Genomic DNA, 19,575 nt, shown 5'->3' with positions numbered 1-19,575 from the left:
AGTCCATAACCATCTTCCCACAGATCCAAGCAAAACTGGCTAGTACATGCAAGTACCTGGGTGACGGCTGTCAGTACCTCAGAAGAACCAAGAATCAGGCCTCCCGGGGCCTACAGCCAACCACAATGGACCGAACCCCAGTAGTAGGAGTTCCTGCAGCTCACTCGGAGCCCACCTGCCCACTTTCCCCAGTCCAGAGAATTCCAGCAGGCTACATCACCTGACTTTCAAACCACAGATGTAGGAGAAAGCAACAAATTAGAAGTGAAGAGAGGGGCTGGCCCCAGGCTACAGGGACAAAGTGAGAGCCAACAGCTGAGGACACATCACATTCCTGAAGGGCATGGGAAAAATGGACCCACCCAGAAGTCTGTGGCTATGACAGAGGGGAGGCAGCGGGTGGGTCGATGTGGTGACAGGTGGGCACAGGGCTGCCGGGGGTGGGGGTGGGGGGAATGACAGTATCTCCAAAGGGCCAGTAAGCTCCCAGGAGCACCAAGAACGGCCACACACAAGGCTTCCTATAGAGTGGAGCAACTATTTTTCAAGTTTATAATGTCAGTATGATTAAAACATTAATAAAAGTACTATTACACTTCCAAATATTGTATAATAAAATTCCATTCTATCAGATAAACAAAAATATAGACACTATAATGATGGATAGGTGTCATTCTACATTTGTCCAAACCCACAGAATAGACAAGACCCAGTGTGTCTTGTCTATTCTGGGCATCATAACGTGTCTGTGTAGGTTCATCCCTGCCGTTCTGGGGAGTAATGTTGCTATGGGGGAGGTCACGCGTGTGTGAGAGCAGGGGTACGTGCGAAATCTCCATTCCAGCCTCCCAATTTTACCGTAAACCTAACATGGCTCCAAATAAAGTAAAATAAAATCTTTAAAGATAAGAAATTTTTAAAAATTAAAATACATCGTGTGAGGTTTGGGAAATTTGACAACAGAAAAGAGGTCCTTGTACTTAAAAAGGTTAGGAACTAGGGCACGCGGGTGGCTCAGTCATTCAACATCTGCCTTCAGCTCAGGTCATGATCCCAGACCTGGGATGGAGCCCCGCATTGGGCTCCCTGTTTGGTGGGAAGCCTGCTTTTCCCTCTTCCTCTGTCTGCTTGTGTTCCCTCTCTGACTCTCTCTCTCTCTGTCAAATAAATAAACAAAAAGTCTTTCAAAAGAAAAAAAAGGTTAGGAACTATCAATATATCAGAGCTAGGCCTTCAAGTCAGACAAGTCAGACATGTGGATTTAAATCATGGCTGCCTCTCCCAGTTGAGTGTCTAAAATGGGTATGAAACCCTCCACTACAAAGCACAGCAGTCTGAAGAAAAGATGAAGAAAAGAGCTCAGGGCAGTGACTCTTTCCCTTGGTTGAATTAGTTTGTTTATACATTTAATAAACAAGTACCATCAAACATCACCAGGCACTATGGGCACAATGGTGAACCACCAAGATTTCTGCCATTACGGATGTCTGCTGGGAAGCAGGGGACACAGAGAAGACATCAACACCACAGTGGGCTAAACACGAGAACTGGGAGCCCAGCAGCAATTTGGACAGCTGACCAGAATACAACCAAGACAGAGCAAAGCCTAGGAGTTTTAACTCATAGGTGATTTCCTTCGGCAAGTATCTAAGTAGTGCCACATGCCCACACTGTTCCAGGGGTTGAGGTCACAGCAGAGGACCGACCAAAGCCCCTGCCCTTGTGAAGTTTACATCTGGGGAAGGAGATGTAATATCATAAAAAAAAACAGATGAGTAAAAATTATGTCAGTGTGGGGAAGGAAGCTCTAGTCAGGGAGAAAGAGCAGGGAGGCAGTCTTCATGAGCTGGGTGACCAGAATCCCGGGCGTTCCAGGAGGACTGAAAGCCTTGCGGGAAAGCTCTGAGGTGGAAACTGGCTGGCCCATTCATCTCAATAGCTTTATGTTCTCGATGTTACATTTCCAGAGGGCAAGGAGGACTTCAGAAAGAGGTCTACTCAAAGCAATGAAAAGAAAAATAGTGATGTCTAAACAGCCCTCCAGAAGGTTGGCCGCCCCAAGTCACGCCACCGTCACAGAAGCCACGGCTTGTGGTACTGCCTCTTTGAGCCCCTTGCCTCCCTTTTTTGCCTGTAGCTCCTAAAATGAATACGGAGAGGAAAAGAAGCTGTACATATACTTCCCTCGTGTAGGACCTTTTCCCCATTCACCTGGAACATGTTACCTCATGTGACAATAAACAGTCCAGATTGTCTAACTCCTGAGACAGAGCCATGTCACAATCACAGTGATTTGTTTAAAGAATCTTGCCCACTGCATAATTAGCCCATAGGTCACCATCTGTCTCTAAGTCCTCATAAAACTAACCATATGTTGTTTTCATCAAGGACTGCACTGAAGTAACATACACTCTGCCCCTAGAAAAATGCTACAAACCCATTTTTCCAAAGGTGGAGGGGCTGTGGGCTGTTGGCAACACATACTTCCTTCTCCATCACCACATTTTTAAAAAAAAAATTTTTCCCCACGACCACGGTTTATTATGAAGGTAAACCCTGATCCTCACGATGGGCTGATGGGTAGCATTTCTGGTAGCAAGCATGGGCACCAAGACCTCCAAACTTTTGGGGATTTGCAGTGATGGGGCTCAGGTACCAGAGCAGGGTCCAGTCATACTGGATGAGGACATCGTTGCTCTCCTTGGAAGCCTCATCCATGTTATTTCTGGTCCTAGGCCACCTGGACTTCAGAGCCTAACTGCATACATCTGGGCCATATGACCACCACCCTCCATGAAGATTCAGATGTCCACCCTGGCAAACCGCTCCTTACCCAAAGCAGAACAGGTTCCAGGAGTTCATCACGCAGCGCACAAGGCTCAACATTCTCAGGGGCAGCCTGTTCACCTCCATGAGGCCGCCGTCCTGTCTGTGGCCACATTCTCGCACCCGAAGACCTGACCATGGAACCCATGGCTGCAGGTGTAGACAAGAGTTCCTTATTGCACAGAACCACAACCAGAAAAGCACATTTTTTTCTTAATTTCAACAATTTTTATTTGGTTTTGTTCATGCTTTGTGCGTGTCTACCAAAGCAAGTAAATCATTTCTAGAAATGTCTGAAGAGGTTCTTCAGAAGACATTGGGTAAACAGGCTCAGAGGCCCAGAATTTTAGTTCTTTTCTACCATTTGACCTAGTGATACAAACACACACACACAAGCAAATATATCTTCTAAACGATTCCTCCTCTCTATTGCCTACGGCATTTTGTAACTCGAAGTCATCAAACACCAACTTTTCAGTCAGACTGACTCTGCTTTAAAGTAGATAAATGAATCATGTTTTGAAACCATACAAAAACAGTCATCTGGGGCGCCTGGGTGGCGCAGTCGGTTAAGCACCCAACTCTTGGTTTCCGCTCAGGTCATGATCTCAGGGTGGCTGAGATCAAGCGTCCGAGCTGGACTCCACTCGGGGCATGGAGTTGGTTTCAGATTCCCTCCCTCTGCCTCTGCTCCTCCCCCAGCTTGCTCGAGCGCTCTAATAAATAAAATCTTTTTTTAAAAAGTCATCGAATACTATTCTGACTTGAAAGCAAGAATCCTCAAACTGTTGAGTTCTGTTCCTCTCCTCCTGTCACCCACCAATGACTAAACAATTGGAATAAGCAGCACAAGATGTTCTAGATTTTAGGTCTGATTTCATTTATCTTTTAAGCAAAATAGGAATAAAAATTATCCCAAAAATGTGCCTACGTGTAGTTTAAAATTACATGGCAAGGAACACTAAAGCCTTCAGACAACTCAAGAACATTGGAATCTCCTGGTGGAAGTGGGTCATTAACACTGCTAAAAAGCAGAGAAACCAGCTCTTCATCAACTCGCTTCCCTTAGGGCATTGTAAAATTAATCTGACCCACGGTTTACAGAGTCAAGAATAAACTATATTTACAAAACTGGCCACAATTTCATCATTTAAAGAAAGGCCAAGAATTTCCTACAAAGCGATTAATTCCATGTGGCCTGGGAAAGTATTCGTTGAACAAAAACTGGTACAAAGAGAAATTCTAACTTTCTAGATCTCTTGACTCATTAATCCTTAAATTAACCCTTGTCACCAAAATCACCAAGCTCTCAAATATCTAAAGGTTTAGCACCTATGGAACTGGAGTTGTAAACTTACCAACTATTAATGATTGGCAGGGTTCCTCCTTTACGGATCAGAAATTCTGTTAAAAGCTATCTTCTGTTCTCCATCCAGAGCATTTACTTTACATACATCCATGGAACAGAAGATGAATTCTCTTGAGATTTTGAAGTTATTCCTCAGATATCTCGAGAGCATTCTGCCAGAGACTTAATGGATTTTAAGACTAGGTCCTAGAGTGGACTGAGTTTTCCTCAACTTACAATGGGGTTACATCTCAATAAACCCACTGTAAGTTGAAAATATCCTGCGTTGAAAATGTATTTAATACACTTAGCCTACCAAACATCGTAGCTTAGCCTAGCTATATCAGACATACTCTGATTGCTTACATCAGCCTATACATTGTCAAAATCATGTAATAGAAAGCCTGTTCCATTATAAAGTGTGGACAAGCTCATGTAATTTACTGAATACTGTACTGAAAGTGAAAAACAAAGTGGCTGGAATTATATGTTATTTATCCTTGGGATTGCACGGCTGCCCGGGAGGTATAGCAGCTGCCACTGCCCAGCTTCACGAGACAGTATCTGGTCCAACTTCAAAATCTGAAGTATGGGTTCAACTGAATGTGTACTGCTTTTGTACCATTGTAAAGCCAGAAAATCATAAACAATCCTGAATCCAGGGACCATCTGTATTTGCAGTCTCACAGGGATACGGTAGTCCTTAGCACAAGCTGTGCTGGTTCATCATGTGCCTGACCAAGAGTTCCCCCCCACTTCTGTGGCAATGGCCTAGTGAGTCACCATGAAAAGAAACGGTAGTGTGATCGAAGGACGCAGAGATAGACGCAGCTTCCCATCCTGGCTCTGCCTCGTACCTTACTCTCACAGCCTTGGTTTCATCTTTCCTAAAATGAGAAAGCCACCTCCAAGCCAGGGTTAAGTATGAGTATTATGCAAGAGCATGAAGGGTCCTTCACAAGGGGTCAGACCCACAACAGACACACAATAAATGAGAACCATACTAAACAGGTCAGAGATGGTTCTGCCCGACCAAGCCTACTTCTTGTAATCCAGTATTAACAATCTTTTATTATTATGTTGTTGTTGTTGTTGTTGTGTTAGTCACCATACAGTCCATCATTAGTTTTTGATGGAGTGTTCCATGATTCATTGTTTGCATATAACACCCACCGCTCCACGGAACATATTCCCCCCCACTTTCCGCTTTATTTAAATCCATCTAAAAAACAAGAGTACAAAGAAGACTAAGAGTTAGCTGGCTGAAGCCAGTGGGAGCTGGAGGCAGAGAGGAACTGAGAGGGGCAAACAGCAGACACTGGGACACTGAGCGCCAAGTGGCAATGGACAAATCCACTCTCCAAAGCCACAGGATGCAGAGCTTACAAGTCCCCTTTTCACGGGGCATCTGGGTAGTTCAGACAGTTAAGCGACTGCCTTCAGCTCAGTACATGATCTTGGAGTCCCAAGATTGAGTCCCGCATCGGGCTCCCCACTCAGCAGGGAGTCCACTTCTCCCTCTGCACCCCCCACCCCATGCACACACACTCTCTCTCTCTCTCTTTTTCAAATAAAATCTTTAAAAAAAAAAAAAAGTCTCCTTTTCAAAGAATATCTAGTGACACAGAGGAAAGCTCACTATGGAGTGGTAAATTGGAAAAAAAGCAGCACAAATAGAAGTATAATATATATATATATACACACACACACAAGAATTGGGGGAAAACATAAAATTTCTTTAAGATATATAAATTAGCACAGACAAGCACTACAGACACATACTCCTCTCTCTTGTGCTCACAGTTATATACAGGTTCTCCGAATTTGGGGGGATGATTTGAACAGTTTATCTATGATGGGCAAGCCCATGCTGTCAGTTTCTTTTCCAATGAGACAACAGAAATGCTCATCTTTCCCCTCTAAGCTCTTCAACATACCTTATTACCTCAACAGTCTGCAACCTCCCAGCAACCACTGTTCCCCAGCTCCTTGGACTTATTCTCTCCTCTATCTGCCAGGTATCTGTGATTACTGATTGGGTGACCACCAGCCACAGCCATGGGCTGCTTTTCTTCAGAATGAAAAGGAGGGTCAGGAAATATTACCCAAGCTTTTACATATCTCAATTACTGGGGGGAGGGGGGACCCTACGGTCTAAAATCTTTTCTAAATAATCAGGACCTCACACAATATTTTATGAACTTTTCCCTCTTTCATTAGAAACCACAGTACAATATCCTGAGTAGTGTATCCAAAGTCATGCCCACCCCACTTCTTTAAAAGAAAAAAAAGTGATTTCCTTTCTCTGGAGGCCTAGAGTAGTCTCTCACCTTCTAGATTTCACATGATTTGTAAGAAGCTAAACAGTATTTTTTTAATCTCTCTCAGTTTATGGGCACACACTTACTTTTCTATCTTATTAATTAATAGCTTCCAATTACTTAACTCCAAAATCTCTCTGTAATACCACAAATCTTAAAGTTATACTGCCAAGTCCACAATATCCATATATTTTTGCCTTTAAAAAAAAGGGGGGGGGGATACCTGGGTGGCTCAGTGGGTTAAGCCTCTGCCTTCGGCTCAGGTCATGATCCCAGGGTCCTGGGATCGAGCCCCGTATTGGGCTCCCTGCTCCGCGAGGGGCCTGCTGCTCCCTCCTGCTTGTGTGCTCTCTCTCTCTCTGAGACAAATAAAATCTTAAAAATAAATAAATAATTTTTAAGAATTTGAAAAGGAAAAAACAATTGCACACCCACCAGATTAGAGTATCTGAATATTTTGATTATCTTTGATTACCTAGACATTTTTGATTCAAAAGAAGTCATGACTGATAAAGATTTTCTTCCAGCATAAACTTAGCTATTGCTTTTCATTTAGTCCTCTACCCTGATATTCATGGAGATTAAAAACTGGTGTTATGCTCCACTTTAAGATAAAAACCAAAGTTGAAAACTGAATTACAAAACAATTCCCCTTATTTATCTCTTATTTCTATGACCAGAAAGGCAGCAGCATCAGCCCTGCCCATCAGCCACAATGCTCACGCTCGGTACGGAAGGGCTGGCCCTTCTCCTCCAGAATCAATGAGGTACTGAATTTAAAAGGTTTATTGCTCTTAAAATTTTCCAACAGGCATGCCAACCAGAATCCTTCATTTTCCACTCAAACTCCACGTGTCTCAACATCTGGCCTCTCCTACCCAAGCACGTCTGCTGGTGTAAAATACACACCTTTCCCTCACCATATTACTCCAGAATCGACTTCCAAACGCACCGAGTTGATCAGGACTGATCATCAAGCAAATGATGGGCTTGGCCAGGGTCTTTAACCCAGGTTGGTATGGCACTTGAGTCCATTTCTTTCAGACTGGTCCTGTGGCCACTCACACCGGTTTGCATCTGACAAGAGTCTCCGGAGAACAGAGCACAGAAGTCAGGAGGCGCCAAGGAAAATAGGATGGCCCCAGAGAAAGGGAAGCAGCAAGGCCACCCAGCCCTTGGGAGCACTGGCTCCGGGGCCCAGCTGTTCCGACTCCCATCCAACTGTGCTATTTACTGGCTGTGTCAATGCTGAGTGACTTCACCTCTCTGTGAACCAGTTCCCACAGCTAGAAATGAAGATACTCACAGAGCTCATTCCTAGGGGGTCTGTTAGGATAAAAAGATAATCAAAGGAATAACCAGATGAAGTCCTCAGTTCAGTGCCTGGCGCATGGTAAACAACAAATATTAGCTATTTTCAGAAACCTGTTTACCAATTCGAGAACTAAGAATGCCAAGAGAGATTCAAGATCATTAATTACACCTTCCAGAGGAGCTGCCCAGATCACAAGGTTGTAAGATTCAACACACATCCTGTTTTCTGGCACTTACTAATTCTGGAGAGCTAAATAGAAAATGAAATTTATATTAGGAAAGAAATGCAAACATCTATGCGGAATTAATCAATTATGCAAGGCTGTGTGGTCAGGAGGCAGTCCCAAGCATCAGTGACCTTCCCCGCTAGGGCATGAACTTGAAACAGGAGCTGAAAACCCCATCATCGCTGAAGAGGCAACCTACTGTGAAAAAGTTCACTCACCATGCCTCTAAACGCTTACCCCTGAAAAGAAAATAATCCTAGAAATAAATTCGATTTACCTACTCAAGAGATGAATTTCCCTCCCAGCCCTTTCCCACACAATAACCCCTAGATTTTTCCTTTCTTTCCACCAGTATTTATTAGCATTTATAATATGCCAAACCCTGTACTGGGCTTGGGGGACAGGATGCAAACAAAACAGTCACAGTCCCTTCCCTTTCTGAAAGCTGAGAATAGTCTGCCCTTTATTTAGAAAAATCACGCCCTCTGAATTGGAGACTTGGGAAATTCACCACAGAGGAATGTGAAGTTCCGTAGAATAGACAGGACCTCTGAGCTCTAGGAAGAAACGAGCATTGAGAAAGGTCCTCCCAGCACACAGCATCTGAAAGTGGGAACAAACAACGTACCTGCCCACACCTGAACATTCTTCCAGTTCTTGCCTTTGTCCCATTCGACTAGGGAAGAAATAGCAAATCACTCCGGTCCCACTCTCTCCGGGACAGGGCCACCTCCTTCCTTCCTGGGCCAGCACAGCTTTCTGCTCCTCCTCCAGAGGCCTCCTCTGGCCATCCCAGGAGTCTCTTCCTCTCAGCAGAGCAGGGCCCTGCCCCAAGGCACACTTCCCCACGACATGCCAGCTGAATGCTTCTAGAGAGAGGAAGGATGGGTCTGTCTTTCACCTGCATACACCCCATCACACTGATTACAAACATCAAGGACAGAGGGAGATGTGCTGGGTGAAGAAGTGGGGCGGAGGGCAGCTTTCCTTCACACAGAGCTGCTCACGTGGAACCGCCGCCACCACCGCGTCCTCAGAGAGGGCAAGGTCAGCTGCCACAAACCCTGTGTACCGAGGGAGCCCCCACCTGCCCTGCTCCTTCCAAGCCCCCAGTTCCTCCTGGCATTCTCCGGCACCCCCATGCTTGTCGCTCTTCCCGGAGCAGAACCACCACAACCTCAGCTGGTCGGAGGAAGGAAAAAAACTCTCAACCTCCCTAAACCTTTGCCCCATTTCACACGTGAGCCAGGAGCCCCCTGAAATCTCTGGAGCCCTAAACCAGCGAACCACCAGAGAAAGACTTAGCAGCACGACCCATGCAACTCTGCAGAAAGGATTCTGTTTTAAGAGAAAGCAAGGGAGCCCAAGAGTACAAGCAGAGTCAATGAATGCTTAACCAAAGGCCAGAGCTCCATTTTCTGTGAAATTTGATTATTTTTTTTAACGCTTCTTTGAAAGAACATCGTGATTCATTTTCCCAGTAAAACTGTAAGAAAACAACAAAGACAGGAAAACTGCATTATGAGAATGCACTCTGACATCAAGGCTGCCTCATGCAGCTATCACTCTCCATCACCCATGTCACTTCTCAAGACTTTCTCTAACCCCAGCCACCTCGTGCAGCATCAAGAGGGCATCTGGGCTTATCTGTGGAAACCAAAAGCTCCCAGATTATGTTTATTCAAGTCAGATCTCCATAAACAATTGAAGGACAGAGACAAAAATTTTTTTAAAAAAATTATTTCATTGCAATTACGGGAAATTTTATGAGAGAGTATATGTGAAATTTTTCACACACTTGTATTTATATGCCACATTGGGTTTTTAAAAAAATCTTTTAGATCCAAAAGGATATTTACATCATCCTAAAAGAGAATGTATATGCATATATGATGACTGGCTAAGAGATCTGCTCTGTGACATTTTCATTTTACACAACAGCATTTTTTTCCCCCATTAGTGATTCCCTCCTGGTTTCATCTAGGAAAAAACAAAAAACAAAAAACTCTCATACCTATTTGCCTAGAGAAAACAGAAATACTAGGTGAAACAGAACCTATTCCTCTAAGAAAAATAAGCTCTTGCCCATCACAACTGTAAACATACATGTTTAGATGAAGGTTTTACACAAGAAGTCTGAGTAACTATTGGAGGTGGTGACCTCACATTATGATCGGCTCGTGCAGACCAGGGGCTGATGAAGCCAGCTGCCGAGACCAGCCCATCTGACCCCATGCATCAGTCTGTGGGAACATCTCCTGACCCAAACTGCTCAGTTCTAGTGAGGCTGAGCTGTCTGCCTCACCTCTTTTACCCTGAGGCAAATTGGAAAGATTTTTGAGGGTATAATTACCCCTGCTCAGACTTCCAGGTAGACTGGGAGTCCCATCTATACATGCTTCTTCAACTTTGCTGGACAGAGCAGTGCAACCTAGAGAAGGCTGCCCAGAGAAAAGTCAAGGAGAGGAGGACAGACACTGGATCACGGAGATGATGACCGTGAAAGCCAGCGTGAACCATGAATAACACTAGGGCACAAATAATTAAAAGAAAACTAGAAATCCTGTCTAATTCACTTTTGAGCAAATGGAGTTGTTTGATTTTTAAAGCCAAACCACAGAATTTTTAATAACACGAAGCCTACTTTTCCACTGAAAATGAGAACCCTGTCACTTAAGATTTACGACGTCAGCCACGTGCAGACAGGTACAGAAAGACCTTCGTCTCTGCTGCCCCAGCAGGGGCCGCGAGGAAGCATGTCACCTCGTCCCTGGAGTTTTCACCAACCGTAATTTCTGTGGAAAACGAGGGACTCCGCCTCCATCTCCACTCTCTCCTTTCTTGTGCCTCTTCTTAAATCCCTCCTGTGGGGGTCAAAGTTAATGACTTCAATCTGGCAACACAGGCTGACCATTAGAAACCCCAGAACCATTAAAAAGGGGAAAGAAAACTTTTACTAGAACAATCTGTTGGCCCTGAAGAGTCCCACCATGCTCTCCTATAAACATGAGCACTCATTTTGAGGAACTCCTCCTGCTTTGGCTCTCATTTTCTGTGATTTGTATAGAACAAATGAGGACGAAAAAGATATTTTAGTAACCAAATAACAAAAACTTGTAATTAAAGAGATGGGAAAACCTTTCTGAAGACACAGCAAAGCCCAACAGAGCACGGCTGGCTTGGCGGGACCATCATTCCTCATCCCAAACTACGTACAGAGAAGAAGGGGGGTCACCTCAAAACTCCGTCCTTCCTCATGTTTTACCCAGATAACCCAGGTGATCATCACTAGCAGATGGGGACATCGGTAAGCACAGTCGGGAAAGCGCAACATCACCTTCTCGGAGGACATCCGTGCTCAGAGCTTTCTGCACTCCGGCCCTGTAGGCTCCTCCTTTTCTCTCCTCTTGCCTTTATCTCAATCTTTGAGGCTAATCCCTCTGTAGGGTGTTAATTACTCAGTCCCAATCACATTACTCCACAAACAAGGACAACAGGCTACAATGAAATCCGAAATGGATTAACTTTGTATTTATTGCATTAACATCCTAATATACTATTAATTACATCATTAGCACATACTTTACAGCACATTAAAAAGGAAAAGGTAATTCTTTCCCTTTGCCTTCAGCTCCAACCAACTTTGATTTTTTTTTTTTTTTTTTTTTTTTTCAGAAGAGCACTAGAAGTATTTCCAAGGAACACGTGCAGCCAATAGTCTTGCCTATGAATGTGATTTCTGTCCAAGGGACCCACAGCATAAAACCAAATGACACTATTTTTCTTTTCTTTTCTTTTTTTTTTTAAGATTTTATTTATTTGACAGACAAAGATCACAAGTAGGCAGAGAGGCAGGCAGAGAGAGAGGGAGAAGGAGGCTCCCCACTGAGCAGAGAGCCCGATGCGGGGCTTGAACCCAGGACCCTGGGATCATGACCTGAGCCTAAGGCAGAGGCTTTAACCCACTGGGTCACCCAGGCACCCCAAATGACACTATTTTTCACAAGACCAAATAGACACTGAGGTCACTTAGGAGAGATTACCACTAGTAATCTGATTCAGACTGGGATGCCGTCTGGGACCGAATTCATGCAAACCTGCAAGGAAAAGTGGACACACACCACACATGCAGTAACAAAATGCAACGGAAAAGCACGCAGAAGAGATCTGCGTTCAGTTCAGATAATAAGTGCACGACGGCATTCACCACACATTGATTTGCCACACACACACATGACCAGAAGGCTCATCGACAAGAAACCCACAGCGATCTCAACACTAAGCTTAAAATCACAAGTCTTGGGGCAGACAATCCTGCAGAATAATTTCTTCAGAAGTTCCTCAAGCTCCTTGTAAAATCAAGTCCAAAATATATTCCCACTAGCTTATTTTCCACATCACTAAAATTCAAAGATGAATTCACACCATATTCTTTATCAATCCCTCGCCGGCACTAATCCCACTACAGCTGAACCTTGAACAGCACAGGTTTGAACTGCATGGGTCCACTTAGTGGCAGATTTCTTTTTCTTCTAATACAGTCACAGGACTGTAAATGCAGTCTCTCTTCCTTATGATTTGAACATTTTTCTCTAGCTAACTTTATTGTAATAACATAGTATATAACACATATATGTGTGTTACAAAATACGTGTAAATTGGCTATTTATGTTATCAGGCTTCTTGGCTATTAGTTAAACTTTGGGGGAGTAAACAGCTATACATGAATTTTCCACTGCATGGGGGCTAGTGCCCCTAATTCCCATGTTGTTCAAGGGCCAACTGTTTATTGTCATTAATGCACCCCCTTATTGAAGTGCAAGCTCCCAGAAGGCAGGGATTATGTTGGTTTGATCTATATATCAAAGCACCAGTAACTGGAATGAAGGCAAGTGTGCATGGTACCCCCAAGAGATGGAAAATAACCACCATTAGTTGTGAATGCCCTGCGTGAACACAGTTTTTGGTATCCACAAAGAGGAGCAGCAGATCTGCTGATGTCTAGAACATAAAACTCAGTGTTCATCCAGAAGTTGCCCACCCTCTTCCTCCATCATCCCCTCAGCCCTAACCCAAATCCAACTTGTCAACTGAAATAATGTGGGCAAAGTGCCTTGAAGTCAAGTGTATGTATGTGACTCCCTTCATTTCTAACTTCATTTGACCCATTTGGTCCCAGGATTTCCACTTTTATTCTTAATACACCAGTATAAAAACTTCCTTCATTTTGTCTCCAGAGATGGCATGTATGGTTAAAAAGGAGGAAGAAAATTAGCCCCACGGTCCTGACAAATTTTCAGGGAGAGCACGCTGTGTGAAGGCAAGAGCTGGTAGGAAGAGCAGGAAGAGAGCAGGGAGTCCCGGGTTTACGTTCCCTCACACAACCACATGACCTTGTCTGTGGTGCGGGTCCTCCTAACAGAAGTGTTCTCATCCGCGATACGGAAATACGTCAGCAGCCCACCCTCGGGCATTAAGGGGAGTGAGTGGGAGATCATGTATAAGGCGCCCCACAGGGAGCCTGGGTCGTGGCAGTTGTTCTGTAAACTGTACTTGCAGGACCGATGGCTTCACCACTTCCCAATTCCCAACCAACTTCCACTGAATAGTCAATAGGTCTTTGTGGTATTTATACACACATACAGACTCTGGAACCTGCCACAGTCAGCCAGCTCCCTCTCAGCCCCCAGCCCCACCCTCCAATCCCAAAATACACGCACCCCCCCCACACACCGAGCCAAAGGCCACGGGACCCAGCAGACCCTGTGGCACATGAGCTTTTCTTGAGGAAAACGAGTGGTGAGACCTCACAGGGCACCTCCTGTCACAGGGCACCTCCTGAATTATCCTTACTAATTAGGACACTGGACTACTGCCATCTTATGAAAACGTTCTTCAGTCTTCAACATTAAATATAAGCAGTCAAAATGTGCATCTCTCTTTATTTAAAATTTCCCAGTTACTGAACAAGTATATAGGCCCAAGTATCAATGAAGCCAGAGATCATGTGTAAAACTCAACTTTGCTTCCCAAGCACTGTCGTACTGCAAAAGCACCCAAACAAGCTCAAGAACCATTGAGATGACTGAATGAACAAATCACCCACAGGTGAGAAAACATATTTACAAGTGAGGAGCAAATACACAGGTACTCGAGAAGACAGACCCTATTTCTACTTTTACCTGTGGGCTTTCCAGATCAAAGGCACCGCCTGAAAGAATCCTGTATCGTACTGAAAAAACTGGCTCCTGGTAAAAGTCTCTTTTCAAAAATTCTATGGTTGCCCCATGCTAACTTGGACCTGTCCCAAGTTTTCAAGAGGAAAAGCCTAACGGACATCTGCCTCCTTGTGGCATAGGAATATCACCACTGCAAAGCATCATAAACTTGACTTCAGAAAAGATGGAGGTACCAAGAGAGTCATGTCAAGGAGCATCATGGACAATTTCTTCTCAGAGCGCCCAAGGTTCCAGATTCAGTCTGCTTCCTTGGAGTAACAGCAAATAATGACATGAAGACATCTAAAATTTGAGGTCACAGTGCCTCCTCCTCCCACAATTTCCCAAGCAAATGGACTGGTGGCCAGCTTCAAGAGAACAGCATTCTCACAATTCCTTCACCTGACCCTTCCTTGGAGAGAGGTCAGAGCAAAAGTGATTTCTTTAGGTCAGGACAGATGTTGAAAAAGCACTAGATCTAGACTCCAGAAATCTATCTTTAGTCCAGACAGTGCCCCAAACCAGGTGTGTGTCGCGGGTGATTTATTTTACTTCTCTGGACACCAATCTCAAATGTGAGAGGAGACACTATAGAAGATCGAGAAGGAAGGCTCTGTGCTGCTCCCCGACATGCAGACTACACATGCAGTTTAGAAGACGAGCCAGTTTTGCTCTCTGGCCGCTGACTAAATCCTATTTTTAAATCTTGTTTCTCAGTCTCCTGAAAATGTTGGCCTGACAAAATAAGACACCACGAAACAATCTGGAAGAGCCAGTGCTTAATATTAAAGCAGTGAGCATCAAGGCTCCCTGACGGCACGTGTGGAATCCAGAGTCCAACAGCAGCTGACCCCGCCCATGCCAGTGCAGCCACATGGACCAGGAAAGTTCTTCTTTAAAGGCAGTCTCACGTTAGAAGAGGCTGTACCACCACTATTTTCTTTTAAAATTGAGGTAAAACCACTTCCGATTCATTTTAAAAGGTACTATTCTGAACTATTACGAGAAGAGTGTATCTCTATTTTTTTTTAAATTTTTTATTTTTTATAAACATATATTTTTATCCCCAGGGGTACAGGTCTGTGAATCGCCATGTTTAAGAGTGTATCTCTTTTATTTTTCCTCCTTGCTCCCTCTTTTCCACTAATCACCGAAGACCCTGGAAAAATCCCACATTTCCCCATTAACTGCCTTCTCAGAGCTGCAACAGGCCTCCTGCAATTTTCTGAGCCAGGGCATCGTTGCCAAGGTAACAAAGTAAGAGGAGGGAGGGGACACACAGATAGGTCTAACACATCTAATATGCAGATGAACTAGGTCACCCAGTAGTATTTCACTAATAGGCAAGGAGATAGATTAAAACCTTCTATTCTTTCTTCTCCATTTTATCTTATGAGGAATTTATTGGGGGCTTTTACAACAGACCTGATGATTCTCCTTTGGCAATGTGGTTTCCAAAACACAAAAGTCCAAAGAGAGTTGGTTGCAGTTAATCAAGCGAAACGCAGCTTCTGTTGAGAGAGTCTCAATGGAGAATGGAAAGGGGGTCCTGGAGCACTGAGTCGAATTCTAGACACTTGTTTTCAGAGTTCCCTGACAGGGAACCAACAATGGCACAGCACATGCCCGGGTGCCAACTCCTCACACAAGCGGTTAGAATCCCCATTCTGATCTTCCCACCAAGCCAGCGGCACGCACAAGAAACTCACAGTCCCCCAGTTGGAGGAGGGACTTTGGCTTCCAAATGGAAAAGGGGAGCCAAGGAGGTGGTGCTGTCCAGCCCCTGGACAAAAGCAGGGAACTGAATGCCCTGGCAGTTGGGAGGAAGAGGGGGCCAAAAGCCAAGGGTGAGGGGCTGAGCGAGGGCGGCCTTCTCCTTTGGCAGATATCCTCGGATGGCCCCCACATGGGGCCACCACCACACACGCTGCCAAAGGCGGCTTCCCGGCCACCCTTCAGGAAAAGGAAAGAAAGCCTCCGAGGGTGGGGGCATAGGGGTGGTTAAAGTCCATTCCAAGGACCGCAGGAACGAAAACAAAGAGATGCTCTAGAAGGTCACAGACAGAGATGAAGAAACATTTGTGTGTATCGGCAATCCAATTAGAAAGCTGGGTTGGCAGAGGCCAGGCGAGGCTCCCCAGAGCTACAGAACCCTAGAGCACCAGGACACCATGATTTCTAGTGTTCTCAGTTGCAAACAAAGACCCATTGTGTTTTCCCAGGCAGCCATGCTGCCAATTTGTCTCACACCTTCCAAAGAGGCCTAATTATGAGTCTCTTCCTCCGCTGTCTGCCTTTTGCTCGGCTGGATGAAGAATAAACATGTATTTCGCTATTCTAAAGGAGGTTAGGAGGGGCTGCAGAGAGGCAAGCAAGTTGGAAACAATTTCCTCCCGTTCAGACCACAGTAAGGGGCAAGGCATTTTGGCCATCTCCACAGACACCATGACTGGTGGACCCAGGTCCACAAAGCCTGACATTTCCAAGTTTTCTAATAATAATTGGCCTCTTTGGTCATTTCTCTGAAGGCATTCCCTACGCTTCCCACCTGGTCCCGTGGAGTTCTTCAGTGAGACCCAAGGCCACCTGTCCTCCCACCAAGCCCAGGCCCGTGAGGTCCATGTTGCCGACTGGATGCTCTGTGTCCCACTTCTGAGAGTCCTTTCATTTTCCCATTTCGTAAAAGTGGTTGTGTCTCCGAAAGTTAAAAAGTAATTAATTTTATCAAGGTCTGCAGGATGACAAAATAAAAGAGGCATTAGGCCTCCCAGACTTTTAAATGAGCCAACTGTGCCAATGTCACATGAATATGGTGACCAGTAACAGAGGCTACAGAGGATCACAGAAATCTGTTTTTACCATATGTCTCACTAAGCAAAGAAAGGGCAGTACTGGGTGTTAACGTCATTTTTTTTTTAAGTTAACAGCTCTTTTCTGTTCCTAAGTCCATCACACTTCTGAAAAAAAGGGATTTTTTTTTAAAGATTTTATTTATTTATTTGACAGGCAGAGATCACAAGTAGGCAGAGAGGCAAGCAGAGAGAGAGGAAGAAGCAGGCTCCCTGCTGAGCAGAGAGCCCGATGTGGGGCTCGATCCCAGGACTCTGGGATCATGACCTGAGCCGAAGGCAGCAGCTTTAACCCACTGAGCCACCCAGGAGCCCCTGAAAAAAAGGGATTTTAAAACTACTGCTGCCTAGTTGCTAAAGAACCTCTTCTTCCACAGGTTCTTCCACTTACCCTCATGGTTTATAAAAACTTCCCTGTTCCCATTATTCCCAATGCTTGAAAACAAAGGGCCAAGAATATGAAGATGACACAACAGAAAAAGCCAAAGAAAGTTCCGTAAGGATATTCAGAGAGAGAAGCTGTCCCTGTGACATATGGATCTATCCTTACACAGCCCCACAAAAGGGAAATTTAAGCTTTCCCATCATTTGTGTGCTCCCAGAAGACTGCAAAGTTGTTTCTCTAACGTGAACACTGAAATAAGGTCACCAAGTTTATATTTAATAACCTCTTGAAGGGGTGCCTGGCTGCCTCAGTCAGTTAAGAGTCTGTTTTTGGCTCAGGTCATGACCCAGAGTCCTGGGATGGAGCCCCGCACCAGGATCCCTGCTCAGCGGGGAGCTCGCTTCTCCCGCTGACACTGCCCTCTTTCTCAAATAAATAAATAAAATCTTTAAAAATAAAACAACATCTTGTATTTGTAGACTGCTTTGTTTTTTAAGGTGGCTTCACTGACAACGTGTCATTATAAATGTCACATCGGTTTTTTGATAAAACCCATATAAGACTGGCTGGAAAACGAGCTACCAATACATTCTACAGATGAGAACAGGGAGGCCCACAACAGGTACAAGGTTTAGAAAATGATCCAGCTGAAGGGTGGTGGCTCTGGACTAGACTCCATCCCCCACCCTCTCCCCTCAGGCTGGGCTCACTCTGCAACACCTCCCCGCTCCAGGCTCTCCACAGGGGAAGAATGTCCACCCTGGGCTGGTCCATGCTGGAAATGAACGAGACCTACATCATCTTTAATACCAGACAACTGTAGGCCATTGTGTTGTGAATTCCTGCACAGCAAACCCTGGTCAGCCAATGGAGGCAAGAGTATTTTTGTCTTCTATTTCTTATGGGTTAACTAATCGCCCCCTCCCGCCAAACGAAAACCAATCCTGGCCTGAAGTACCACTGAAGCCCTGCAATGTGGGTGTTTAACAGCCGGACTTGGAGAAGAAGCCGGAAATATTCCCAGGGCTTTCAGGGAAACCGTCTGATGAGGGCTTGAACAGACAAAGGAGGGCGAGCGAGAGAGGGCAATTACCAGGGAATTTAATTCCCTATAAACACCAATTTGGAGTAATTGACAAGAGGGTGAGGGGCGCCTTTCTTTCCTCCTTAGCAGGATTTCTTTACCTCAGCTGGATAATTGCTTCCGTTCTGCAACTGCCTAGACCCACAACTGGGTACTAGCAATGCCATCCACATACGGACAACCAGAATCAGGCTCAGAGCGGAAGGACGGATGATGTCATTAAGTTTTTACCAATAACCAATACTTTACCAGGGCACAAAAACGTTCATTACCTTGTGTTAAGAGTGTTTTCTCTGACCAAGGTGTAAAACTTGGAAACAAAGTATCTATCTCGTGTTACAGTGTCACCAGAAGCCTATCAAGGAAACGTTGCCATAGAAAGCGGTTGCTTTTTCCCCCCACAACTCCTTTTTTTTTTTTTTAATTTTATTTATTTATTTGACAGACAGAGATCACAAGCAGGCAGAGAGGCAGGCAGAGATAGAGGGGGAAGCAGGCTCCCTGCTGAGCAGAGAGTCCGATGTGGGGCTCCATCCCAGGAACTTGGGATGACCTGAGCAGAAGGCAGTGGCTTTAACCCACCGAGCCACCCAGGCACCCCTCCTCCTCTTTTTCCTTTAAGAACCTCCTGAGTAATTTCAATAGCACATGGAGCCCCATTTTCTCGGTCACACCTCTCCCCTGCCTGGCCATCCCAAGTAACGAGCCTCAGCCGGCAGCTGGATTCTCTGCAGCCCAGCCTGCTGCATGCACCTCTAGCCACACCCCATACAGCGGACCAGGAAAGAAAGGTGCACCACATCCATTTCAAAAGGAGCTTTGCACATGGTCACAAACTCCTCTGGCCTCATTCTCATCACGAAAGTTTTCCGTAAAATGTACGAGGTGCCGCCAGGCATAGAATCTATGTGGTATGGACCAGCGCCAGGAAACGGCCCAGCAAGGATACAAACTCCTGTTTACTAAGTGCCGACTACGTGCCAGGCACAATGCCAGATGCCGC

General features: G+C 45.1%; 1 protein-coding gene across 3 annotated transcripts in view; it reads right to left on the bottom strand.

Annotated features, from left to right (window-relative positions):
• Positions 1-19,575, bottom strand: part of TSPAN5 (tetraspanin 5) — a 170,958-nt gene that overhangs the window by 87,871 nt on the left and 63,512 nt on the right. Inside the window, exon 1 of one of the 3 annotated variants that reach the window (XM_082729114.1) lies at positions 2,834-2,970. The exons of the other annotated variants lie outside the window; for them this stretch is intronic. Within the exon in view, the coding sequence (XP_082585240.1) occupies positions 2,834-2,965 (132 nt within the window). The 5' untranslated portion in view covers positions 2,966-2,970. Of the gene's footprint in view, positions 1-2,833; positions 2,971-19,575 lie in introns of those variants that run through there. 3 annotated transcript variants of the gene reach the window in all.

Source organism: Mustela nivalis (genome assembly GCF_964662115.1).
Source record: "Mustela nivalis genome assembly, chromosome: 4".
NCBI lineage: Eukaryota > Metazoa > Chordata > Mammalia > Carnivora > Mustelidae > Mustela > Mustela nivalis.
Note: the sequence above shows the minus strand (reverse complement) of the source record. Positions and strands in the feature narration are given on the sequence as shown.